Source organism: Grammomys surdaster, unplaced genomic scaffold (genome assembly GCF_004785775.1).
Source record: "Grammomys surdaster isolate TR1022 unplaced genomic scaffold, NIH_TR_1.0 134, whole genome shotgun sequence".
Lineage (NCBI taxonomy): Eukaryota > Metazoa > Chordata > Mammalia > Rodentia > Muridae > Grammomys > Grammomys surdaster.
Window position 1 is genome coordinate 7,572,597 of NW_021604592.1, and position 26,983 is coordinate 7,599,579.

The 26,983-nt window shown below is 37.3% G+C and overlaps 1 protein-coding gene across 3 annotated transcripts; it reads right to left on the minus strand.

Moving 5' to 3' along the window:
* Positions 1–1,502: 1,502 nt before the first annotated feature.
* Positions 1,503–24,483, minus strand: Znf800 (zinc finger protein 800). Of its 3 annotated transcripts, XM_028762592.1 has the most exons (6): positions 24,332–24,483; positions 23,334–23,452; positions 19,088–19,183; positions 8,769–8,912; positions 4,527–6,219; positions 1,503–3,224 (listed from the first exon to the last, which is right to left on the minus strand). In XM_028762592.1, coding segments are annotated over exons 2-6 (1,995 nt in total). In that variant the 5' UTR covers positions 23,395–23,452; positions 24,332–24,483; the 3' UTR covers positions 1,503–3,223. The 3 variants fall into 3 exon arrangements, with proteins under 3 accessions (XP_028618425.1, XP_028618423.1, XP_028618424.1); XM_028762590.1 differs by lacking the exon at positions 1,503–3,224 and having other exon boundaries at positions 3,777–6,219; XM_028762591.1 differs by lacking the exons at positions 1,503–3,224; positions 24,332–24,483 and adding an exon at positions 23,888–23,934 and having other exon boundaries at positions 3,777–6,219.
* Between the last annotated feature and the right edge of the window lie 2,500 nt (positions 24,484–26,983).

The following is a 26,983-nucleotide window of genomic DNA, read 5'->3' on the forward strand; positions in this document are numbered from 1 at the left end:
TAACTATGGCTAAATCATAATCCTCATAATGGACTATAAATTCCATTAGAGAAGTAACTTTTACAACTCCAAAATAAGACTCTAAAATAATTCTGGACCACAGCAGGAAACCTATTAACCTAATTCCTAAATCATAGGGGCATCTCTACATCATGCAATTTGAAGGTATTTTGTCATGTCACAACAGGGAATGATTGTGTGTGTGTGTGTGTGTGTGTGTGTGTGTTCATATACCTATATGGTAAGTCTCTGCTTTCACAATATAAAGGCATAGCAAACCACAGCTTTCCACTGCTGCACACATGCTTTTAAAGTATAGTAGAAGAATTTATTGCCTAGAAATCAATATAATACTTTTTAAAAATGTGAAGGTACTTTCCAACAGTAAAGCAATCTGTGCAAACCAAAAACTCAGTTTCATACAAGCAAAACTATGTTAAAATTTAATAAATAATTTATGTTTTCCAAGAGGTTCTTCTTAAAGTAACAGATGAACAACAAGGGCGTGTATTCACTCCACTGTCAGTCTGTATATTCTGATGAACACTTGTCTCCTCTCAGCCAGAGTTCCTCATCCAGTTCTCACCCACCCTATCCAATCCTAACAAACTGAAGTATAAACTGTATCTGATACTGTTTCTGTTCTTACACCACACTTAGAAGGTATCTTTAGGAAGAAAGATAAATTATTGACAATTTTTATTTTAAAATTTCATAAAGATGTATCTCTTTTTTTCTAAAAGCTTGACTGCAAAAGAGGGACAGAAACTCATTACTTTCAGTTTTACAGTAGGAATCAAATATTACCTAAAGTGGTCATTTAAAATTCTCCTGCCTCTGCTTCCTAAGTGCTGGGTTATAGACATGTGCTGTCATATCTGGCTTAGAAAAAAACACATGATCAAATAGTACCTAAAGTGGGTATAATTTTATAACCAAGGACAGTTTGGGATGACTATTGACTTGCTTTACACTACAATAATAGAAAGTCATATGAACATTTGTTCATATAGACTGTGTGCAGAAAAGTTTTGTCATAATAAATCCAAAAAGTAGGGACACGGGTCAGAAAGGAACAAGAGGAACAAATACTTTCAAATTCCCTTGTTTGTTCGAAATTGATCCCAGTTTAGCCTCTGTTCTGTCTACTATGACAAAATGCCACCACCTAGGTGCTTCTAATTCAGGCAAGTTCTGACACAGCATTCTCTTTTCTATAATGGCCTAGAAAAAAATCTTTTGAAGACACAGGAACATGTGTTTTCTTCTTATAAGGTTCTGTTCTACGGCACAAGAATTATTAAGGGGGAAGCGTACTGTGAATAGTCCTGTGAAGCTCTTAAGTGGAGAGATGAGCTTCTGGTATTCTCTTCCCTCCTCCAACATCAAGCTATTTTTTCTTACTTTTCTACAATAATTAACAAGCAAAACAGACTGGAAAAGGCCAAAAGAGGATGGATGTATTGTGTGTAGAAATGCGCAAAATGATAACACCTTGAAAATGTCAAAAATACAGGTTTAATAATGTGCAACTAATGAAGATGTTTATAAATTAAATGCCACCTACTACACATTTGGTCCCTAAATATATTATGCTATTAGTCATTAACATTAGACCTATAAGTACAAATTTTCCATCTGTGGAAAAGTAATGTTTTTAAATTAAAGAGAAATCATTACTTCTTAAAAATAAAACTATCAGGATATACTTCAAGTGTAGCTGCTCATAGTCACTGAGTAGAATAAAACATTTACGTTTCAACCAATGTACCTGTGTTGAAGCACATTTAGCTGAAGTAACGTTTAGTCTGGTTTATTTCATCACATAGAGTACATTTTTCCAACATAAACATGTACATTCAATATAGAACATTTCCAGCAACAATTACAGTCTTTCTAAATTCCTTTCACAGTATATTTTAGTGCAAAGCACTGAGAAAGATAAATGTTTTTCTACCTATAGAAGCATTTTATTATGACCTTCTAGATCTTTGACATTTAAAAGTTTATACAAAAAGGATACAGATGGACAAGGTCCATTCTAAGTACAGCTGTGAACCTATATAAAAACATGGTATACTTTCTGCAGTACCTTTTAAAATAATTTGACACAAATTACTAAAAAATAAAATATTCCCTAAAAGTACAAAATATTGATACACAAAAACCTGCCCAAAATTTCATAAAGATAGATGTATTTCTTTTTTTCCTAAAATCTTGATTACAAAAGATGGACAAGAATTCATTATTTTCCATTTTACAGTAGGAATCAAATATTATCTAAAGTGGTCATTTAAAATTTTTGCTTGGGAGAAAAAAATTAAGATGGACACCCCTATCTTCCTTTCCAGCAACATTTAAAGAAATAAAGTAGAAACATAAGAAGTGGTTGCACGTGGATTGTCTGCATCTATAAAATATCAGTAAGCTATTTATTACCTTCATATAAACAGTAGTAAATGTGTTCTTTAAAAAAATAGGAACTGAGAAGTAAGATTGCATCGATCATTAAAGTGCTTTATATAAAATTTAAAGAAAAATAGGGGAATGTTTAATTTTCATAAAAACGTCTGTTTACAAATGACAAATGTAATAATGATCTATGCATAAAATGAACTGGAACATTTTGTAGTATGTATTTCAGAATAAAACTTTCAAACATTTAAGTGCTAAAGAAAAACTCAATTTAAATGGATTCAGAATAACTATAAATACTCAGTAGCTACTAAATATTCATATGTACTGATACTGATCTGTCTTCTGATCCTATTGACAAGCTCTCTACAAAAGTCATACTTATCTATACAAGCTAGATAAAATTTTGCATGTAAAACAAAATAAACTTAAACCACTAAAAACACAAAGTTTATATCAATTGAAAACTATTATTTCCTTCAAGTTGTTGATCATTTTAATCAACAAATTATTTGGAAAGTGAAATTCCCAACATTTTTGTAGAAATTGTAGACTATATATTCAAGGTCTATGAAGACAATATATAATATCACAGCTACTCGAAAGTGCTGGAATGGGCATTGCCTTAGAAACTGGTTAGATGGTTATTGTTTTTAGTCAGAAATCAGCAGTTACAGTTGAGATTTTATGAAAATGTTCTTTTTTTTTTTTCCTCATAGTACCATGTGAAGACGTTTAGTGGTTCTAACAACTTAAAGTCTTTCCACAAAAATGAACTCCAAACCTTTTCGTACATCACTTGAAGTTATCTGAGGAGAAATAGGAATAAATGAACACTTTGAGTTTACCAATAAAACCTCGTCTTCAAATTACACAACAGAAATGACTACTAAAGGATGGTTTCATCTTAAGTCTCCCACACAAGTAAAAACAGTGTGATCATCAAACCACATTAACATACTAAGCACTGAAACTAAGAACTTTACTTTAGAGGCTGTATCTCAAACTTATGTAATACTAGGGACATTAAATGTCTAATTGCAAGGGGCATAGGTGTTGCAAACAAACTTTAAAAATATAGAGACCTACAAAACGAAGTATAGAGGGTCTACTCCCTATTTTACTTCACATTTTATAATATTTAATTTGTTCCAGAATTTCTTTTAAAAAGTAAAATTGTTCTTTCTTCCAAAGAAGGGTTTTGCTTTCCTTTTGGCCAAAATCATTCTCATCATTCTCATTTCTCTCTCTCCTTTCTCTCTCTCTCTCTCTCTCTCTCTCTCTCTCTCCCTCTCTCTCTCTCTCTCTCACACACACACACACACACACACACACACACAAAACTACTGAATAATACTAACTACACTGAAATGATCACTTATAAGTTTATTAAACAGAAAGGGAAACAAGAATATATGTACCTAAAAAATCTTTCCCTATAGATCAAAACTTAAAAACTCACTAACATATAATCCTAAAACAAACAAACAAACAAACTTGTGTTTACTAACTTTACCCCTTCCCCTGGAAGTAACGTGCTAAAAGTAAATAATAAATGTTAATTTTTCTAAATTCCACCTGGGGATTTTTTTCTAAGTCCTTATTTAACCATTAAAAAATTTTACAATAATTACAATTCCTTAAAATGTTTTTCCTATAATAATTTCCTTCATAAATTCATTCTAATATATTTAACTTTCCTACAATGCATTAGGATTAGTAGACTAAATAAAATTAGTAGACTGAGTCAAATTAAACCTGTGCAAGTTAGTTAAACACGAGATTTCTATGTAAACATAGACCGAAATAAATGTGTATATTTTCCAACATTAAAACAAAAACAAAAGCACTGACCCTGTGTCATCTACCTACAGCTACATTGCATTGTCCTGTGGAAGGCAAGTTCTGAAATCAACTTTTGTTCCCAAGCTACTGGAATAAAGGTCACTGAGAGATAAAAGCAATAACCATCCCTCTTGCAGTTCCTACTGCCATATGATTTATGGAAGAAAAAAATATGTTAAAATGGAACCAGCTATAAATTATGGCCAAATGATTTTGTTTAGATCGATGAGGGGGAGGGGGAACAAAACTCTGTAACTGTTCCTCACCAGACAAGAGCCTTAGATCTTGTACTTCGGCCTTTGGTTTTGTTTCCTTCAGGTGAATTGGTAGCATTTGCCTTATGAGTTTTCTTATGATGTTCAAGGTATGTCTTTTTAGCAAATGCCTTTCCACATTTATTGCATCTGTGAAGAGAAAAGTTTTTTGTGACTTTCACTTCAATACCGACGTCGGCTACTTCAAACTTTTTACTAGGAGAATTGGAAGCGCCATCATGTTTTGAATCATTGTGTTTTGCTTCATCCCTTGAAGGGCCTCTTTTTGCTACTTTGTTTAGAACAAAATCAATAGGCTTTTTTATAGCTCTGATCTCTAAACTGGCTGTTATTTTCCCAAGGTAACGAGATGACTTTTTATGAACCACAGTTATATGTCTTATCACATCACGTTTCCGACGAGTTTCGTAAGTGCAGAGAGGACACTTGTAGAACTTAACATAAATGTTATTTCCATCTGTGTGCAACTCTATGTGTTTAGTCAAGTTCTGCTTGGAAGTAAACTGGCGTTTACAGAGTTTACAGTAAAGTTGCTTAAAGTCAAAGCCAGCTGAAAGTTTTGGTTTTCTGGTTTTTTGCTGGCCACCTGCAGCTGAAGGACTAGCTGATTTAGGGCTTTCAGAGTCCTGTTTAGCTTTATTTTTCTGCGTTGCCGGTGTGTTCTTTTTTTCATTTGAATGATTTGTTCCCTTGAGTTCATTCTGTGGAGAATGGGTAATGGAAGGGGGTGAAGACTCTACAGAATCTGCTGGCTCAACTTTAACTTTTACTTCTGAACTGCTGGCAGTATTATTAGGGCCTTTCTCTCTTTTAGAGTTTGCTCCAGAAAGAGTTATCTTGTGGACAATTTGCATATGTCTCTTAAGCATTATTTGTGAACTGTATTTCCTCTTGCAAAGGAGGCATTTGCATGCAGTTAAATTGTATTCAGCCTTTGAAGACTTTTGTTTTCGAGTCTTAAAAGATTTTTTAGGAGAAGCGGAATCCAGGAACAAAGGTTGCCCAGGCTTTGTCGCTATATCAGGAGTAATTGAATCCCTCCTCAGTCCTCTGTGAACTTCATCAAAATGCCTCCTTACATTCGCTTTTGTAGCAAATGATTTACAACAAACTGGACAACTCCTACTTAATGAAACCAGAACATTCTTACTGCGTCCTTTTGAAGACTGGTTTGGAGTCTTTCGTGTTTCAATGTATTTTTTTAGTTCTTCCATCTTTTTCTTGTGTACTTTTCGAATGTGACGACGGACACCTCGTCTAGAATTGAATTCTTTTCTACAAAGACAACATATCAACTGGTGACCAAGGTCAGAACTGTCAGATGTCTCCAAGTCAGCCTGTGATTCCTGAGGTTGTTCCTCGGCAGGAGCGGTGGCTTCATCTACAACAGTCTCTACAGGAGGAGACTCTATGGCCTCCACCACCTCTGTGTCTGCATCGGGGACTGCTTTTGGCTGTTCCGAGCTTGTCTCCTGTATTTGAACTTCAGTTTGTTCAGGGGTACTGCTTGACTCTGTCACTTCAGCAGGATTATCAGTCCTTGAAATGTATTGAAACACTGCATTTTGGTTGGTTTCTATGGGTTCTAGCTTAATAATATATTCTCTCTTGTCCACTCTTGGATATATGGCTTCTAAGAGATCACTTATGGCTTGGCTTTGCTTATCATTTACATCAGGAAGATCTGTGAAGAAAAAAAAAACTGTTTTTAACCTGAAAAAATTAACTTGCTCTAACCCTCTAATATTTTAAAATATGTAATGAAACAGTTTTTAGTAGTACATGTATCTTTTTATAGCATTATCTACTTTTCAGTATTTTATGAACATAAAACCTAGTTATTAACTAAATTAAAACTTTGCTTTAATTTACCAAATGAGAAAGGTTTAATCTGAAGAGCTACTTCTGCTTCTAAGGTCCCTTACTATAAAACAGACAAGCACATGGATCACCCTACACAATAAAAATACCATCACTTATTTTTTAGTCTGAAAATTTTAGAGTACGAAAGCCAACTCAAGTTGTTACAACTCAGAATGGATACAATATCAGGAAGGATGTTACTATACATATGATTTTTAATACAATATAGTAGTGTTCTAGTCAATGTAAGCCTTAAAAAACAATACAGATTCTGTCCACTGAGACAGCTGAACAGAAATAAGAAAATATTTGCACATCAAAATAAATGGCATGAGGTATAAAAACCCAGTCTTATACAATTTTCTCAACATAATATTTTAATAAAACAATTGGTTAAAAACTATCCATTAGTCTAGTTTTGCTTATTTATGCAATAGCCACCCCTTCAATAGGCAACCAAGTAAGTCTTCTCAGCAAGGCCAGCCGGCATCAGTTATGGTTCCACATACAATTCTAAAATCTAGTTACACATATAATACTACATCTAATGACTACTTAGAAATCACAACCTAATCCACTGTAATTCTTCTCACCCTCTTTCTCCTCTTCCTCATTTTCATGAGTGTGCTTGGTGTGTATATGTTTACATGTGAGGGTATTTATGTGTGGGTATATGTGTGTATGCTTGTGGAAACCAAAGGTTGATGGTGAGTCACCCTCCATCACTCTCACCTTATTCCTTCTGGCAGGTTCAGAACCTGAACTCACTAATGTGTCTTGCTAGTCAGCTTGCATGAGAGATTCCCCTGTCTCCACTTTCTGAGGCTGAAGTTACAGACAGGCCACCATCCCACTCTGCATGTATATAGGTTCTAGAGACACAAACTCTGATCCTCAAGATTTTGTGATAAGCCAACCATCTTCACAGCCCTTATTTCTTTTTGTAAATAGTAATGCAGTGTGATAATACTTTCATGAAAGTATATGTAGAGCCGCCAAGAATAATGTACAAAAATCTGGTAACTCCATTTATCAACTGTACTATATAAATTACCTATAATATAGTGAGGAACACCAAGAAATCAAATTCTACTTTAATTAAAATGTTAGACTTTAAAATATTTTCTCTAAACTACCTTTTAATTTACAATTCAATAATAAAAGGTTCAATGTGATCAAATATAAGCACATGGAATATCTTCAACAATAAAAATATTATCACTTTTAGTCTCAAAGATTTAGACTAGCAAAACCAACCCAAAGTTTCCATAACCCAGGATGGATAAAGCACCACGAAGAATATTATCTTAAGTTCCCATAAAATACGACTATATTCTTTATGTAAAAATTTCTAGACAAATATGAAATATCTTATCTATATACTATAATACATTTTAGCATAATTTAACAATAATTAAAGAAATACTTTATTATTTAATTTTTGCATTATATCTCCCTACCAAAAAGCTTTAAAACAAAAAAAGGTGAGTTTAAGTTGAAAAATGCGAAAGAGCCACAATGTAACTATGGTACCATGTTACTAAAATAAATATCTCATTTTGTAAATCTGCAAAGTTTAAATCCCTGAACAAGAAATAATGAAGGTACCTAGTATTACTATGTTTTAAAGAATTAATATAAATTCTTTAAAACAAGAAAAAATAACACTTATACATATTATTTATTCAAAAAACATTTGGTTCCACAAAGACTATTAGAATGCTAACTTGCCTTTAATCACAAAAAGTAATAATCTTGTTTGTCTAGATTCAATCTAATACTGGTTATGTATAAATAAATTTCACTAAGAACAAATATAATCCTCATATTAAAATACAGAAAACACTAAAAGGTTAATAAATATTTTTAATGCTCTCTGCCATTCTCGAAATATCAAGTAATTTACTCATTCTTGGCTACTTATTGAAAGCATTTTCATTTACTTAAGGAGAGTCTGAGTATGCAATCAATCATATTTAGCAACAAGCTGTTAAATTAAAATAATATACTATTAAATTGCTCCCTTAAAGACAGAATTAATATTCTAACTTTCAAACATTAACTAAACTATATATGACCCATATAGACATTCAAAAACAATCCTCAATATTTCAATACAAATAAATATATTCACAGATTTAAATTCATAGATTAGGAAAAATAAATGAAAACACTGATACATATATATGTATATATCTGTATATGTATATGTATCCAAGAAAGTGAATATAACAATGTCAAATGTTTCATATTCTGCATCACTCAGTTACCTATAACTATGTATCAATTCCATTTTAATACAAAAATACATAGAAGCAGTAAAAATACTTAACTTTAAAATGTATAAATGCATATATGAATAAAACTTACTGTCATCCATTTGGAGACTTGGTGGGCAGTAAAATTTTTTATGAGTAATTAAATTTGGTAATCCTCTAAAGAGACTACGGCATAATTTACATTCAAAAATAGTGTCCACATCTTTTAATAAAATATGTTTAAGTTGTTTGGTTCCTGGAGGGAAAAGAAATATATAAAAATTAATTCTGACCTGCATTTTTAAAAAGGTTATTAACCTGATAATCCAAAAGCACATTTACTCTGAAAACAAGACACAGATAATGCTATTTTCTACCACAGAATATTTATTAACTAAAGGATAAATTCTAAGCAAATATTATGATTTGGCAATTTAGACAGCCAAACTCTGATTCCCTCCTCCTACTTCAGTAGTTAATCAATTCACTGGATATTCCAAGACAGTGTTTTGGACATCAGATTGAGCACTGAAAATAAATCCCTAAAGCCTTCCCTAGAGATTATCATTTGGAAGGTTTGGAAACACAAGAAATATTTCTCATCATTTCTTTACATTTCTGCTGGTTCTGCCAGCTCTTTTCTAAACATGGAAATGAAAAATAAGAGGATTTTGGTTTGGGGGGGTTTTTTAAACACATTTCTTAATCGATTAAAGGTCTGTATTTTGCCACATGATTATCTATGACTATCCTTTTAAAATTAGGTTTACATTACTTCAGGCTCTGGGCCAACATGGAGTTATGCTTTTTCCCTTTTCCCCTACTGAGAGGGAATTTTGAACTTTGCTCAGGCTCCTTGATAGCACTATCAATTTATATACCTCAAGCCTTTATCCATGAGAAATCTTGCCCCAATTCCAATATATGTCAATATAATTACTGTGGTCTAATTAGATTATAAACCCTCAAAGCAGCCAGGACCAAGCCTATCATTTATAACCACAAGTATTCAGTTCTAATAATAGAGAAACGCTACTGATCTAGGGAAATCTAAACACTGTGGTGGAAGATCAAAAGATACAGAAGAAAAATTGGCAAAAAAAAAAAAAAATACCAAAACTTTAAAACATCCACAAGGAATAAAGCACAAACAAGACTTTGTTTTTACTTCCTACAGGTCTTTGCTATAGTAACTTACTAATTAATATAAATACCTTAATTTTGTCACTTTCATTGACAAGGTATCCTGACTAATGCCCTTAAGATCATTTAAGTACTGAATATTCTGTCGTTTAACAAGCATTTTTGCCTGAAGCTCTGGTACTACTGAAGAATATAAACTGTCTTAACATAGTGTAATTAAAACTGTAGGGTCTACCACACCCAGACATTAGATGAAGCTCCAGGAAGCCTGCAAAAAAGGGAGAGAAAGGATTGTGGGAGCCAGAAGGGTCTTAGACACCAAAATACAACTCACAGAATCAACTAAGTAGGGCTCATAGGGGCTCACAGAGACTGAAATGTCAATCACAACCCTGCTTGGGTCTGTGCTAGGTCTTCTGTACACATGCTACAGTTGTTTCACTTGGAGTATTTGTGGTACTCCTAACAGTGGGAGTGAGGGTGTCTCTGACTCTTTGGCCTGCTCTTGGGACACTTTTCCTCCTACTTGATAAGGGTTTGTGCCTAGTCTCATTACATCTTGTTATGTTATGTTTGGCTGGTATCACTTGAAAGCCTAGAAATCCCTTTTCTAAAGGGAAACAGGAGCAGTGGATCTGGAAGACAGAAGAGGTGAGGGGTGGTTGGGAGACTGGGAAGAGTGGAAAGAGGAGTCTACAGTTAGGATGTACCGTAAGAGAGAAGAATAAATGAAAAGAAAAATGTAGGGTCTATAAAAGTTCAATGTTTTTAACCCAATCTTTAGCAACTTACATTTATATTTAACTTTTTTTTTTTTTTAGATGTAGGCAGGAATAGTGTACTACCATCTTTATTGAATTGTGAGAGCCACTACCCATTTGCATATTTTCAAAACAATCAGTCCCACACTTTTTTTTTCTATAATAGTGTTCAGTATAAATCTTCCAGGGCCCAACATATATTTAACTTTTAAGAGTATATTTTATCATTATGTTAAAAATAGGCCAGACCTCAAAATTCTATTGTAAAAAGATAATACAACTTGATAAGTGTAGCCAGACTTTTCTATTTTTGTATGTTCTTCTTTTTCCTATTCTTTATCCCACCATTCCACCCCTGGTTTCACCCCCTTTTACTAAATCACTAGAAGGAAAGAAAGGAGGAGAGGGGAAGAGAGGGGAGAGGAAGGGAGGAGAGGGAAGGAGGAGAGAAGGGAGGAGAGGGGAGGGGAGGGGAGGGAGAGGGAGATCTTTGAATCTAATTTCTTCTTGTTTCTTCTTTGAGCGCAACTACTAACAAACTACAACCAACCCCTCTAATGACCAGCCTCTCGGGAACCTAGCATTTATATGCCCTCTAAAAAGTTCTCAGATTTCCAAGTATCACACAATCACAGAAGCTATCAGTAGCTGGCAAAACCATGCCACTGCTAGAACACGAGGCAACTCATAGAAAGCTGCTTCAAAGCAGCCCCAGATCCCACACCTGGATTAAACCACAGTCTTTTAATATTTCTGTGTTTTTTAAAGAAATCAAATTCCCAGAATTCTCACTACAGAAAAGATTTGTTAATGTGATCTTATCTAGCTATTTTTTTTTCTTTTTTCTTTTTCTGTTTTTGTTGTTACTTGCTGTGCTTTGTTTTTCGAGACAAAAGTTTCTTTGTATAGCCCTGGCTGTCCTGGAACTAGCTCTGTAGACTAGGATGGCCTCAAAATCACAGAAATCTGCCTGCCTCTGCTGGGATTAAAGGCATGTGCCACTACCACCTGGCTAGTTATATTATCTTAACAAACTATATAATATCTGCGGTTGTTTTTTAAGCTTCACCATCTTGTATCATAGAACAAAACAAAACAAAACTAGCCATTTCACATTACTAAGGAGTTCATGATAGTCAGCTAATATATTTGGTTCCTTTTGGTTCCTATCTAGCCCCAAAGTCATTACCAAACTATGTGAGGTAAACCAAGGAATGAAATGAAATACTTCAGCTAAGCCTCTGTAACAGATAAACATTTGGTTTCATAAAATGTAGCTGAATATAGGGAGGGGGAAAAAAGGAAAATTTTGTGTACTGATTCTAAATTAAAAGAACCACTATACCCAAAATAGAAATTGAATCTTGCCTTTAAAAAATAGTCAACAGAGCCTATTGTGGTGAATATACCTGTAGGATATAGCAAAGAGACAGAGGCAAGAGATCATGAGTGAGGACAGCCTGGGCTATACCTTTTGGCTCTGCAGTTAAAATCACTTACTGCACTTGCAGAAGACCTGGATTCAGTTCCCACCACCCATATAAAGGCTGGCAACCATCCATAAATCCAGTTCCAGGGGATCCAACAACCTCTCTGGCTTCAGCAGGTACCAGGCATACATATGGTGCACAAACATGCATGCAAGCAAAAGACTTTCACACATAAAGTAAAAATATCTTTTTAAAAAATAGTTGACACTGAAGGAAAAATGATTGAAGAAAAATAAATCTATTTAACTAAAAAAACGCAACTAAAGGGGTTAGAAAGATGGCTGTGTGGGTAAGAGGATGCTCTGCTCTTGCAGAGGATGCAAGTTTGGTTTTCTGCACCCTCGTCTGGAAGCTCATTAACTACCTTCAACTCCAGGTCCAGAAGGATCTAGCACCTCTGGCCTCTGCAGGCACCTACAGAGTACATGTTCACTGTACTCACAGACAGACAAACAGACAGACAGACACACACACACATACAAACATATAGACATAATTAAAAACAATTTAAAAATTGACTTTTAACTTTAAGTTTAAATAAGCAAATAGCAGCATATTTAAAGCATTACCAATCTCATATAAGCATGAGGCTATAATTAATAAACAGTAAGGTATAAACGTAAAAGATTTATCTCCTTAAATTAGGTCACTTTGTCCACTAGGCTCTCTTGATCTTAAAAAAAGACAAACATTAATTTCTTAATATTCCTATTCAAATAGTTCTATTTAGTAGTGAGCATATTACTTATTCCCAATAGGCATTTAAAAAAAAAGTATCTTCTCTATCCTATCAGTTATAAACACTTACTTCAAAATACAAACACGCATACGCACACACACACATGCACATGCCTGCCAGTTACTCAGGCACACCAATTTCTTTTAGGTCAGAAATACAGCTGATGTCCTCTTGCTCCTCTGTCCTTTGTGTGCCATCACCCTCATGACTTGTACTATAACACCTCCCTCCCTGTTCTGACTCCAGACCCCAGGTCAGATGTCACTTCCACTAGGAAGCCTTCTCTGAGAAGAATCTATCACCTGCACTCTCAACGGCCCTTCTCATCTCCTCAGCTGCCCGACTAGCTTGCACTTAGTCAGTGTATCTTCTGTTTACCCACTGTGTATGATATCTAAGAGAAGAGTTACCCTGATGCTCACTGCTGTGTTCCTATCTTCAGGACAATGCCTGGATGACTTTATTAAAAAATCTCTATATATGGTTTTCTAATGCTTCACACTTACAAACGAGAAAAATAAGATGTGGCTTGTTGCACAAACAGATATTAAAAGGTTTCAGCCACCATTTAAGACGCTGTATTTTTTCCATCATAACAGAACGATTTATTCAAAACTCAGCTACCACTTTTCTGATTGCTAAGTCACAAACAGACACAGCCTCTGTCATACTAAACTCCTCCTTCCCTGAGACACAGGCATGGTAATCTAGACAGCAGCATAAGTTCATCCACACTTGTAATCCTGAGAAAGAGTCATGCTGATTTTATCCAAATTATTTCTTTTTTAAAAATAATTACTCTCTTTTATTTAGCTTCTTAAATTACCTTAGAACTCACTGTTTAATAGATCATCAAGCAAGATCTTAACAACAACAAAAAGGGTAAGAGTTTTGGCAGTAGAAAACTGATACATACGATAGTAACTTATAAGTAGGATAAATTACTTTAAGACTGTGCCTACTTGATGAATCTTTCACTTTCCCCTAACAAACACTCAATGTAGCACCCATTAAATGTCACATACAATACTATTCAATTCACTGGAAACACGTAAGTAAAGGATATGGTTTACCAATACTGAAAACTTCAAACTTGTATAACTACCTGCTCTCAAGAACATAATCCTACATGTTTTGAAGATGAATGCTAAAAATAATAAATTAACCCAAAAGGTAGCTGGTCCCATTTTAAATTTCCTATAATTGCTATGTAACAATGAAAAAAAAAATGCATCAAGGCTGAAAAGAAAGTTCCACCACTGAAAGCACTTGCTGCTCTTCCAAATGACCACAGTTAAATTCTCAGCACCTGTATCAGTTGGCTCAGCAACTACCTATAACTACAGCTCCAAGGGACCTAATGCCTTCTTCTAGTCTCTTTGGACATTGCATTCATGTACACAAGTATAGACTGTGTATAGAAACAAAAAGGAAGGAGGAAGGAGGGAAGGAGGGAGGGAGGGAAGGAGGGAGGGAGGGAAGGAGGGAGGGAGGGAGAAACAAAGAAGGAATCCAATCACAGAATAGAGCATTCTCTGTTACACATCTCTCACAGGCCTTACTTCCATGCTAAGCTTAAGTAGAATTAAAAATACAGCATCAAAATTTGGTCATGGCTTAAACTAACTTCAATTAAAATTACTTCAATCAGAACTAAGTTTGAGATGATAAAATCTAGGAAGACAACCACAGCAAGAACCATTACACAAAATACTTCTTATTTTTCACCAGCATACCATAATTAATAATTTATTCTTTCCTAGGGACAGGAGGATGAAGTTCCTTGCATATAGTAGTATAGTAGATTCTATATGTAAAGAACCTTTTCTTCATAATTTTATACATTATTTCTTTTTATAATTTATTATAAGAAGTTAACATGTAAATTTCATACTAAAGACTAATTTTGAATTCTGGGCACCTTCCCTCATTTTCCTGTTTCTAACTTTAGTACATTCCACAACTTCTTTGCCTCTGTATGATAACTAAGAGACTAACACAGATTAATCTCAACTAAATCAATATAACTACCTAAAAGATACTGTGGTTTTTTTCTTCTAAATTCTGTTTTGAAATAAGTCAGAGAAAAAGGAAGATCACTGAGCATGTTAAGAGAAAGGAGGGAGGTCCAAAGACATCACAGGTATAATCCTAGAAGTATTTGCTTGGGCAGGACAAGACTCCAGGACAGCAAAGGGCATGGTGGAGGTAGTACCAGAAGCTGGTATTTGTAGCCAACAGCAGGTTTTAAGTCATCCAACCGTCAGGCTACAGAAAAATCTATAGCCACATCTAACTCTACAGTAATTCAACAACCAAATTTATCCACAAAGTAAAGGTGCAGAAGAATGTCAGTCTGCTACCATTTCTACTGCATGGATAAAAAATCCCCCTAAAAAGGACACAACTACTACGCAGCAGTAGTCACACGTGTAAAAGGAGTAGTGGGACACTTACTTTTTGCTCTATAAACTGTATCCATAATATCACAATATCATTTCCTCCTCCCGCCAAAAAATTTTACTTAAACTGTTTTACACATCAGTTAGAAATAGCAGAGGTCAGAAAGAAATTTTAATTTAAAGCCAAGACAATAGTGCAAAGCTGACACAAACACTGAAATCTAAGACAATGAGAATGGGTTAAAACTGTCAAGCAGTCAGCGTAGCAAACATGAGCTGATGAAATGAGTCAACTCCTTCCCCAGACCCAGAGGCCTTTATGAGTATCCAGCTTGGGTAGGAATTAGTATCAGCTCAGACAGCCCAGTGTAGAAGGAAGAAAGTTAGATCTCAAAGATGACACAGTAGTTGAACAACTATCTGAGCTTGAAGATGAAAGCAGATCCTACAGAAAACACTACTATCCAACCTGACTTTGCCTCTGTCTCTTGCTAAGAAGACTCATGGGCTTCACAGTGGTACTGCCAAGTATCTATCAGACACACAGTGCTACTAGGATAGGTTTTTCAATGCAAAGTGTGTGACCTAGTTACAGTGGAAAGAGGCTGGAAAGAGATGAGTCACTGAGGCTGTGATATAGAAGACTGGGTCAGGGAGGACCTGAGTCCTGGGTTAGAATGGACATTAAACCCCTAAGTCATGTGACCCATTCTCCTAAGGTTTACCTTAGCCTGAAATATCTTTGTACGACAAAGAGCTACTTCAGTAGACTTTAGATTTGCTAGATATGTGAGAAATTATGGTCTTGAGAAAATTAAAGTTTCTGATTTGTAGGACACAATAATGAATGTGTCTAATGATTCTCTTTTAATCCAAAGTTAGTTTCTCTGCACAACTTTGCACATTTCTACATCACCATTAATTTAAATTATAGTATTTCCAGAACATACATACATATATACATATGTACCTCTAGGCTAATGTGCTGGGGAGAATTTTTAAAGGAACACTTTTGGCTAGTTTTACATCAACTTGACACAAGTTAGTCATTTGCGAAAAAGAGAACTTCAACTGAGAAACTGCCCCTACTAGATTGGTCTGTAGGCGTCTCCATGGGCATTGTTTTGATTGATGATTGATATAAAAGGGCCCAGCCTATTGTGGATGGGCCACCTCTGGGCAAGTGGTCCTAGATGCTATAAGAAAGAAGGCTGAGTAAGCCACGAGGAGCAAGCCAGTAAGCAGCACCCCTCCATGTCTTTTGCATCAGCTCCTGCCTCCAGGTTCCTGCCCTGACTTCCTTCAATGATGGACTATAATATGAAGATATAAGATGAAATAAACTCTTTCCTGATGAAGACACTTTTCATTATAGTATTTTATCACAACAATAAAATCCCTAACTAAAGCAAACACATTTCAAAAGATAAACAGCTGAGGAATGGGCTGTTTCAGATTACCAATCTCACTACGTCAATCTTTATCTGTTTTACATAGTATGAACTGCCAAACCCAGAGAATCAATGACTATAGTGCATAAGAAAATTCATCTTTAGATATTTTCCTTCTGTAGTGGTTTGAATGAAAATGGCCCCTATAGGCTCATATACTTGGACACTTAGTCACCATGGAGTAGCACTATTTGAAAGGATTAGAAAGATTAGGAAGTACAGCCTTGTTGGAGGAGGTTTGGCCTTGTTGGAGAAAATTCCTAACTGAAGGTAGGGCTCTGAGGTTTCAAAAGTACACCCCAGGCCCAGCTGTCTGTGTCTTGTTTTGTCTCTTTGTCTACCATCCATCAATCCCTTCCCAACCCCTCTCTCTCTCTGCCTGTGGACCAGGATGTAGTTCTCAACTACTGCTCCAGTGTTATGCATACCACAGTTCTCCCCGCCATGATAATGGACTAAACTTCTGAAACTATAAGTGACCCCAGTAAAATCTTACTTTTTAAGAGTTGTTGTAGTGTCTCTTTACAGGCAAGAGAACATCTCCCAAAATTTAAAGAACACACAAGCTTTCTATACATAACATTCTGAAAAGCATTTTATAAGATAAATCACTTATGATGTAATCAATTCTAACATAATAGAATAATACTGTAATAAACTAAAGCAGTATAACATAACCTTAACTCTAAATTATGAATTCTTTTTTTTTTAAAAAAACCTGTTTCTCATTCCAAAGAATGAAAAAAAAATATGCATTTTAAAGTTGCTAAAACAAACAGTAATAAATACTATTCTCTAATACAAGAAATATAAATTGCTCCTAACAAGTGAAAGTTATATTCATCATAGGAGACTTTAACTTGCAGATTATTCTGTTAGTCAAGGTTCAGTCTCAAATAATGAAAGTTAGGTAGACACCTAGCATAAAGATAGGCCTATAACAGGCACTGAAACACTTACTGTAGTAAAGACAACAGACATAAAAGCCAAGTCTAAGTCTACAAAATGGTTTTTGCAGGTCAGAGAACAAAATTAATCTGAGGATACCTTTTTTCTTTTAATTATAAAGCAAATGTCTATTTCTCCCTCTACACTTTTTTTCTTTAAAAACAATTTATGTATTTTATATGTATGACTGATGTGTGTGCATAAGTATATGCAAATATACATACATATATGTCAAATGCATATATATGCATATATTTTCTCAGTCACTAAGGACATGAGAAAAGGGTGTTGGATTCCCTGGAACTGGAGTTATAGGCAACTGTAAGCTGCTATGTGGATACAGAGAACTAAACTTGGGTCTTCTAGAAGGGTAATAGGGATTCTTAACCACTGAACCAACTCTCCAGTCCCTCCTCTGTAAAATTGTAAAACAAATGCTTCAAAAAACTTCATCCACAGCTTTATATAATCATGCTTTCCTTTAGACCTCAGAAATTTTTCATTAAGATAGTAGCTTTAAAATAGCTTTAAAATGACAAGATCCTACTATCCATTAATCATGTGCCCATTCATTGTATTTATTTGCTTATTGATGTTTGACTAAACAGTAATGTCAGAACATAAATCTATTAAAAAATGGATAAAGGAGTTGTAAGAGCTACAGCAATCTATGATCTCACTGTTAACACAGGAGCCTTAACTTCTCACTGCTTATATGTAATGAGTAATACCTATTTCAAAGCACTGAACTGTAACTGTGCAAATATAATAAATATATAGCCAATTCCTATAATTTCTCCAAGAAATAGAAGCTTGGGTTTGGACAGGTGGCTCAGAGGTTAAGAGCACTGGCTGCTCTTCCAGGGGACCCAGATTCAATTCTGGAACACTGACACAGAGGGCCATAACTGTTTGTAACTGCACCCCAAGGTATCCAATGCCCTCGTCCAGCTTCTCTGGGCACCAGACATGCATGTGGTATATAGACAAACAGGCAGTCAAAACATTCAGACATGTAAAATAAAATAAAAATGATTTTTTAAAAAGAAACAAAAGCTTAATAAATATATCTGAAGACATCAGGATTAGACATGTCTTTTTTCTACCCTGTACTCTACTGAAGACATTGACAATTCCAGAATTTGGCAGGAGGTGAGCCTCAAAAACAGAAATGATAAGAAAATTAACACAGAATGATATCACACATATTTTAATATAATTTACACCAAAGTTTAGAAAGAACTAGAATAATTGAATCTTAAGAAGTAACAGCATTTTATATTAAAATATACCAGATTGATCTAAACTACAGAAAAAAACTAAATTAATATTTAGTAGGTAGTATTGAAAAATAATTTCTAGACCAAGTCAATGTTTACTCATTTGTCTTAAAAATATGACAATTCAAACTATTCTATAAAGAAAACCAATATACAGGACTTCTACAAAGTTTTTAATTACTGTGATTTCCGAAAAATATAACTAAAATTTTCATACCTGATCGAAAGCACTCAATTATTTGCTGAATACCAGATTTGGATGTCTGTACTGGTTGCTGTAATAAAGGAGGATCTCCAGGCTCCAGGATATAAACTACATGGAAGACAAACACACAACCCAACCCACACACAAAAAAACAGGGTTATTTAAAACACTTACTATTGAATCAAACAGTAGTTTGCTACAATTATGTTAATAATGAGAATATCTCCATATATATTCATGTATGTAAAATTCACCATCTTTATAAGACAAACGAAGCAATAGAGGGAAGACCTCAATCATCCCCAATATTAAAGACTCAATCAAGGCTAGTTAGTAGGTCTAACAGCAAATACTTACTGCTTTGGTATCATTCATTATATACTGCTTGCCTCTTTAGTTTCCCTTAGGTAGGAACTACATTTTAAAAAAAAAACAAAACTCTTAGCTATACCCAGTTAACCCTTCCAAAAGCCTTAAAAATAATCTGATCAAGCACCCTTGCTAATCATGAGAATAAAACTCAAACCCAACTTCCGAAGAAAGAAAACAGACAAGTATACAAGGCATACAAGACTTTCACTGAAGTACTCTGTAGTACTATATTCAACTGAGAAAAATTTCAAATTTCAAAGTCTCTTTATAGGGACCAAACAGGGTATAGACCATGACCTATTTACATTAATTACATTAATACACATTATACAGATATAATTGATATGGCTGTGTATAGATGATAAGAGAAAATTATCTTGGCAGGATACCAACAGAATTGAAAGATTCTGTCAGAGTAGGTTATCAATTTTTAAAAACAAAAATTTTCACTTTCATATCACCTCCTCCCCTTTGCAAAATTCTCAGATGAGTGAAAAGGTGATTAGATCATGTGACACAAAGTAGCTGAAAGGACAACTGTATTTCTATGAGCTCTCTCTCAAATAGCAAGATGTAGCAAAGAAAAACTAACCATTTAACCCTTTAAAAAAAAAAAAAGAACATAATGTCCTACCTAATTAATGGCATCATATGCCAGGGTCATTTCTCTTGGTGTGGGGTTTGGGGGAGCAAGTTTCCTTCAATTGGATGTGCTCCTACTGCTCTGCACCTTAGACCTGGATAGCAATTCCATTTTGGACAGAATAGCTGAGGCAGTTGTGCTGTGCATACAGATGCAGCCTTAGAGTCTCCTTCCTACCAAGTGCTCAGTGCACACGAATAGGAGGAACTTTATCTCAATACCTTATCATTCTATCAAACAAAAGTTTAAGAAACACTCTAGGTACATAAGCGGAATATACAGACAACTAAGTTTAAGAATTGACAAAAACTGCAGTAATAAAGAATGTAAGATTCCCAGATGCAAACTCCCTGCATGTCAATTGTGTGGCTGTTCACTGGGGTATAACTAAGACAACTAAATGCTCAGATCTCATCCTCTTCTCTTATGGAGCTAACAAGTTTCCAAAAAAACAAAAACAAAAACTTTGTAACTATTAAGATATGATAAAAACTAATCAAAACACAGCCTGGGATATACCAAGTGCTCAGTAAACATCCTGGCAGTACCAGTATTATCATGAACAAACAACTGCTCTCCTGACACCAAAAACAGTCTTTTTTACAAAAATGTAAGTCAAAGTCAACCTGTAAGAAAAATAACAGCAGTGGTTTATTAGCAGTCTGTTTGGGGTCAGTCAGAAAGAGCTCTTTTCAGTAGCTATACATGATAGCAATTGATAACTATAAAATATAGTTAGCTGCGAAGACTGGAAATATCTACTAACTGTAAAGAACTAAGAACTGGCTTTACAGAAGGCAAGAAGTAGAGAATTAGAGATAAAAAGAAGAAAGAAAAATACAAACAGTAAGAGAGAGCTATGGGGAGAAACTTTGTCCAAGAGTTCCTCCTTCAGGTATATACTCCAAAAACCTTTCTGTAATATAGCAACTTCAACTTCCACATAAGAATACCCAACCTCAGAGCTAGAGCAGTTTCTTACCTACCATCCTCAGAACCTTCCACTAGAGTACATGTACTTGTATACACACATATTCTCTCTCTCTCTCTCTCTCTCTCTCTCTCTCTCTCTCTCTCTCTCTCTCTCTCTCTCTCTCTTGTAAATACATATATACATATCTGTAATTTTCTAAACTGTCCTCTTATACAGCCTGCCATCTGTTCCAAGATCAAATGATCAGATCCATCCAGGTTACAAATGTTTTAAACAATTATCTCCCCAACTAAAAACATCCAAACCCTCAGAACAGTTTACTTTACTCTCTTACAAGAGCAGTTGGAGTTGGAGTTCCAAGAGTCAAACAGAAGTTGGAGAGCAGAAAAGGGAATTGTTGGAGAAAGGGAGAAGATAATGGAAAACAGATTTTCCATGGAATGATAAATGATGGATCTGCAAGATGGTTACATCAGATTCTTGTTTTTTGAACTTCTGAAAACTACTATTTAAAAGAAGTTGTTAAAACAAGAATATGCATATAGTGATAAGACTTCTAATAACACTCCTCATTATAAATTGACTATCAAGACATATTGGTCTCTTCAGGAACAGTCTCATCTCAAGCCTCACCCTCTGTCCATAATCCAAATGATGGTGCATCCTCATGCATCCATCTGAGGACAGCTCAATGACTATCACACCATACTTCTTCCAGACCAGGAAATGCCCTCCCGCTCAGCACATCCCTTCCCTGCAATGATGACACTAACCTAAAAGTCATCACGTGTCTAGCTTTCCACTGAAATAAACACTCCAAAGCATTTAGTTCTAAGGAAGCATTTATTAATAAGCAATAATTTTTTGATTTTAAATTGTTGATACTTAAAGATTTCTTGTTAAATAAAAAAATTCAATCCATATTTAAAATTTAAAATCCAGAAAGGATCTTTAAAGGCATTAAAAGTCTCTTAAATACTTAATTACCGACATGTACCATAAATCATGTTCAGAAATTACATTATTTGTTTAAATCCATGTCTTCCCACTCAAAAACTATATGAAGAAAACACTGTCTTTTTCACCATTTATATCTCTATTGCCTTGGGCAAGACCTAGCACCTAAGAGATGCTCAATAATGATTTGTTAAAAAAATGAATAAGCAAACTAAAGACCATTCAACTCCATACTATGTGAGAAACAGACAGAAGGTGCACTATAAAGGCTGCTGAAGTTAGGCAAGTCAGGAGATGAGTGAAAGTGAGGTCCCATCCTAGAGGCATCTGTTTTATTAGGTTAAAATTGATCCAGCCAAACCCAACAGACATAAAGCTGGAGTCAAATGGTTATTGTCACTGCAAAGGAGATTTTTCTCCTTTAAAAAAAAGTAATTTCAAATACAGTTATGATAAAAAAATCTAAATACATGGCTGTAATTAAAATATTTCAATTAAAAGCAAACCAAAGTAGGGGGAAAAAAGTTACCAACCCTGGTAACTTTAAAGTAAAAAGTGATAAACACTTGTCTTTGAACTAAAATCAAAAAATCTTTTTTGTAGTTGACAGTATGATTTCAATGATTCCCTTTTATGATAAGGCCAAAGTTCTAACAACCCTCAATAGTTTACAAGTACAATGTCTATCAAATTAAAATTCACTAATAAATTCATGAGACTCAAAAAAGTTTTAATATCATAAATTTAACAGAACCTGTTCAACATAATAAAATATCTTAAATATTTTAAGTATTCTAAGCAACCTGCAATACAATAAATTCTATCTAAAACATTTAAAATGTTTTTTTAAATTCAAAAAGCCCAATTTTCTCTACATATTCAATCAACCTTCTTGACCCAAATTAAACTTTTGGCTTTGTTCATTTGTTTGTTTGGGGGAGTGGTAAACATTTTCCTATGGTTTAAAACACTTCATGGGAAACTTATTTTAATGATAATTTTCTTAAAGATAAATGGTAGTATTCCACCACCTATCTTATCTTTGCCTTTTTCGTCCGTTTTAAACATTCAGAGCATGGAGTACACCACTAACAAAGCTGCCTTGAAAAAGAAGGGAAAGGAGCTGACCGATCTTGTGGAAATGATTGACGGTGACACTTGTGGCACTTTCTCTAGGGGATCAAGCAAGGGCGATCTCTAGTTTGTACAGGCTTTTGGCATTACGCGAGTAGTTTTACACTGGGGAAACTGAGTTACTCAGGAAAGACTTCTTAGAGACAACAGAAGGCAGAGTAGCTCTGGTGGAAGAGAGCAAGGACACTGGGAAAAAGAAAAAAAAAAAACGGACTTACCTGGTTCGCAGCATCCGTGATGATGGTGGTCGGTTTGACAGTATTTGTCCCTCAAAGGCATTTTTAATGGGTGCGACCTATTTTCCTTTTACTGTGAGAAGCTCTTCATTGCGGCTTGGCTGTGGACAGAAGCACAAACTCATCACTATCCCTGAACTTCTGGGGAAGCTGTGGCTGCAGTCTCCACAGACCAGCCCACCATGCGCTCTCCGCTCTCTCACCCCGGGCCCGCACCTTCCGCTCAGGGAAAGAAACCGACGCTCCGCCGGCCTCTAGCCCCACGTCCCCGCACAGGTTCACCGCCCTACCCGGAAACGCAGTGTCCGGCGCGCAGCGCAGCGCGGCGCACGGCGAAGGCCTGGCGGGCTGCGCAGGCGGCTGCGGCCTCGCCGTGCTGGGCGGGCGGGCGCGCGGAGAGCCGGGCGCGGGACGCGGGGTGCGACGGGGGCCCCCTGCGCGGCCGAGGAGCAGCTCGCGCCCTCCCGCCACGCACGTGCGTCGGGGGGTCTCCCCGGAGCAGGTCGGGTCCGCGCCGCCAAGTGCGCCCAACTTACTCAACTCCCGGAGCGGCCGAGCGGCCGCGGCACCAGCCGGGCGCACGACGCGGTGGAGGGCCCCACCTGGCGCAGCCCCGGCGCACCGCGTGAAGCCGAGCGGGCTGCGGCCCGGCGCGCTCCCAAAGAGTCCCCGGCGGCGCCGACGCGGAAGCGCCACAGCTCACCACGTCCTCGGGCCGCGGCGGCGGTAGTGGCGGCGGCGGCGGCTCACGGCAGCCCTCCGCGCTCCGGTTCGGCGAGCTGGCGGCGCGCGGGCGCAGGCAGTTGACAGGAGGAACCGCCGGGCGCAGCAGCCGAAGGAGCTGGAACCGGAGCGGGCAGGACTGAGGCGCCCCTCGCCAGGGCAACGGCCGCGCCGAGCCCGGCTCCCCTCAGCGCCGCTCCACCTGCAACGGTCCCCCGGGCTTTGGAGAGGGGCGGGGAGCCGCGCGGGTCCCCCACCTGGGGCCTTTCGGGTAGCAGATGCTTCGGGAAACTTTATGGAAGTCAGTCCCGTTCTCTCTTGGCCGCCCCTTCCCTGGACAGCCCGAGCGACCGCCGTGGAGAGGGTAGGAAGGGGGAAGCAGCGAAGTCTCCGGCTGCGACAGGGAGCGACTGACTGACCCCGGACGGAGATGGGGCGAGGGCAGGAAGTGACAAGCTCACGGAGTGGGTGGGGGGAGTGTGGCCGGCACGCCCGGCAGCGCGGCGCGCATGCGCTGGGCGGGCAGCCCCGGTGGGGAGGCGACGCGCGGGGCCGGCCTCGGGGGGGGAGGGAGACTGCGGGGCTGGCGGCGCTCAGGGCGGCGGGGTAGCTGGCGGGCCCTCGCCGGCGCGCGCTCCGTGCGTCCTCCCGCCGGCGGCTGCGGAGCGCCTGCGGGAGGCTGCGTGCGCCCGGAGGTGTGAGAACCGCGGGCGCGTCCTCCCCCGGGCCCGCGCCGCTCGCTCGGGCACCAAACTGTTGCTCGCGCTGCTGCGCTTGGGCGGACCCGAACCGGGGAGGGTTGGGGAGGCGAAGGAGAAAAGTAGGGAGTGTGAGCCCCGACGTGGACTAGATCGGGGAACGCTGTCAGGTGCTGGCTCCTCAGCTGTTGTCAAAGTGCACCTCCTGGAACTTGGGAAAGGAGAGCCTTCAGCGGACTCTGAGGAGAAAAGCGATTGGCAGGCAATTGCAACGTTCTGATGGTGCAAACCTGGAAGTGAAGTGGGGCCACATGGCTAGCACGCACTTTCCCTCTTTGGCACCAGCATCCTGCTTGGAGAAAATCCCCGAAGATCGAAGATGGTCATCTTCTGTCAAATCTGCAAACCCTGAGCTGCTTCTCATATCCAGTAGCTGCTGCCTCCACCTTCTTCCCAATTCTAGGAAGGAATCCTTGCCCTTGGTAACTTCGCTCAAATAGGTGTCCGCTATTGGTCAGAGTATTTTCAGAGCGCCCATTCGACCTGTTTATCTTCTCAAGATTAATGAAAACCACAATTATCTAACTTAAGCTTCCAGTTTTGAAGCTTCTGAAAAAGTAAAGTTTAAGAAGATAGGCGCTATGTGTTTGGTATTTTGTTTTTTTAGAAGGTCTTGCTATGTAGCTCAGGCTTGCCTGTAACTAGCTGAATAGCCCAGGATGACCTTGAAATAGATTCTCCTGTCTCTATGCACTTTTCTTCTCAAAGCTGGGGTTACAGGCTGGCACCACACTCAGCTCTGTTTAAAGAGAAAATCACCAAAATCAATTTTCAAAATTCCAAAGAAAGTTTATAAGCAAATGGAGTTGTTACTGTAGGACCGTTAAATGGAATACTTGGATAGGTCTGGTACAGTTGGGGCAGAATAGAATAAGTGAACTACAGCCGCATATGATATTATGATCTTGTCTTCTGTTCCATTGTCAAGAATTACTACCCACATGAAGCAAATGCAGATTATAGGTCAATATGCTACAAATTGCTACTTCTTTGTGGTGGTAGTATGCAGCCAATAGAAATCATATTTGTGGTTTGGAAAGATGGCATTGTCAATTAAGTCTGATCAAGAAGACCTGAGTTTGGTGGCCAACTGATGCAATTCCAGTGCTAGGGAGACCAAGACAGAAGAATCTTGAGGCTTGCCGGCTACCTGGCACAACCAAACGGATGAGGTCCAGGCTCAGTGAGAGACCCTGTCTCAAAAAGTAAATTGGAGAGCAATTGAAGAAGACATACGACATGGACCTTTAACCTATCCACACACACAAGATTATCTTGTGTACTGTTAGCTATGTGGAATATGCTTAAACCAAAAAGATATATTTTTGAAATGTGAGAGATGCTGAACTTCAAATTGTAGATGCTTTTGTCTGAATGAAGGATATGTGATTTTAATAAAAAGTTAACAGTCTCTATAATTTCTCTTCCAGTGTTCTGTAAATAAAATAAAGTTCCACTCTTTAAAATGACTATTTTATCTGAAATGGTATAAAATGATGCCACACAAAAAATATGATACAAAAATACAAACCACTCAAAACTGCAATGAAAAAACTGAAAGGAGAGAAAACTATCAATGTTGGTGATAGCTGAGTGAGTTTTTAAGTAAAATATTTTTGTCTCAACGGATATTTTCCTTAATTTGACACAATGAGTATATTACATGTATAAAAATAAATACTAAAATTTTATAAGACAGGAAGAATTACTTGTGAGAATTTAAATGTTTTCTTGCCAGGTGTTACTTTTAAAACTTTTTAATGGAGGGTGGAGATATGGCTCAATAGTTAAGAGCACTTACTGCTCCTGCAGAGGATCTAGGTTCGGTTCCCAGCACCCATATGTTGACTCACAGCTGCAACTCCAATTCATGAGAATCCAACCCCTTTCTGATTCCCAGCGGCACCAGGCACAAGTGGTGCACTTACAAACATGAGAGAAAACACTCCTATGCATATAGATGTTATTAAGTAAGTAGAATTGCTTTGTAAGTGCAGTGTTACAAATAATGGATCATTACCAGAAGGTCCTCAGAATTGCAAACATTAAATTGTAAATAATCTGAAAAGCACAGACAAAATTGAGATACGAGTAGAACAGATACTAAACACTGAGTCTTAAGAGTTTTAAAGATGAAAATAAACCATGGAA

Coding starts and splice junctions, on each gene's coding strand:
- Znf800 (XM_028762590.1), bottom strand. CDS start 23,394: ATGCCTTTGAGGGACAAATACTGTCAAACCGACCACCATCATCACGGA. Junction 19,184..23,333: donor TCACGGATGCTGCGAACCAG/GTAAGTCCGTTT, acceptor TCTTCCATGTAG/TTTATATCCTGGAGCCTGGA. Junction 8,913..19,087: donor AATTGAGTGCTTTCGATCAG/GTATGAAAATTT, acceptor TTTTCCCTCCAG/GAACCAAACAACTTAAACAT.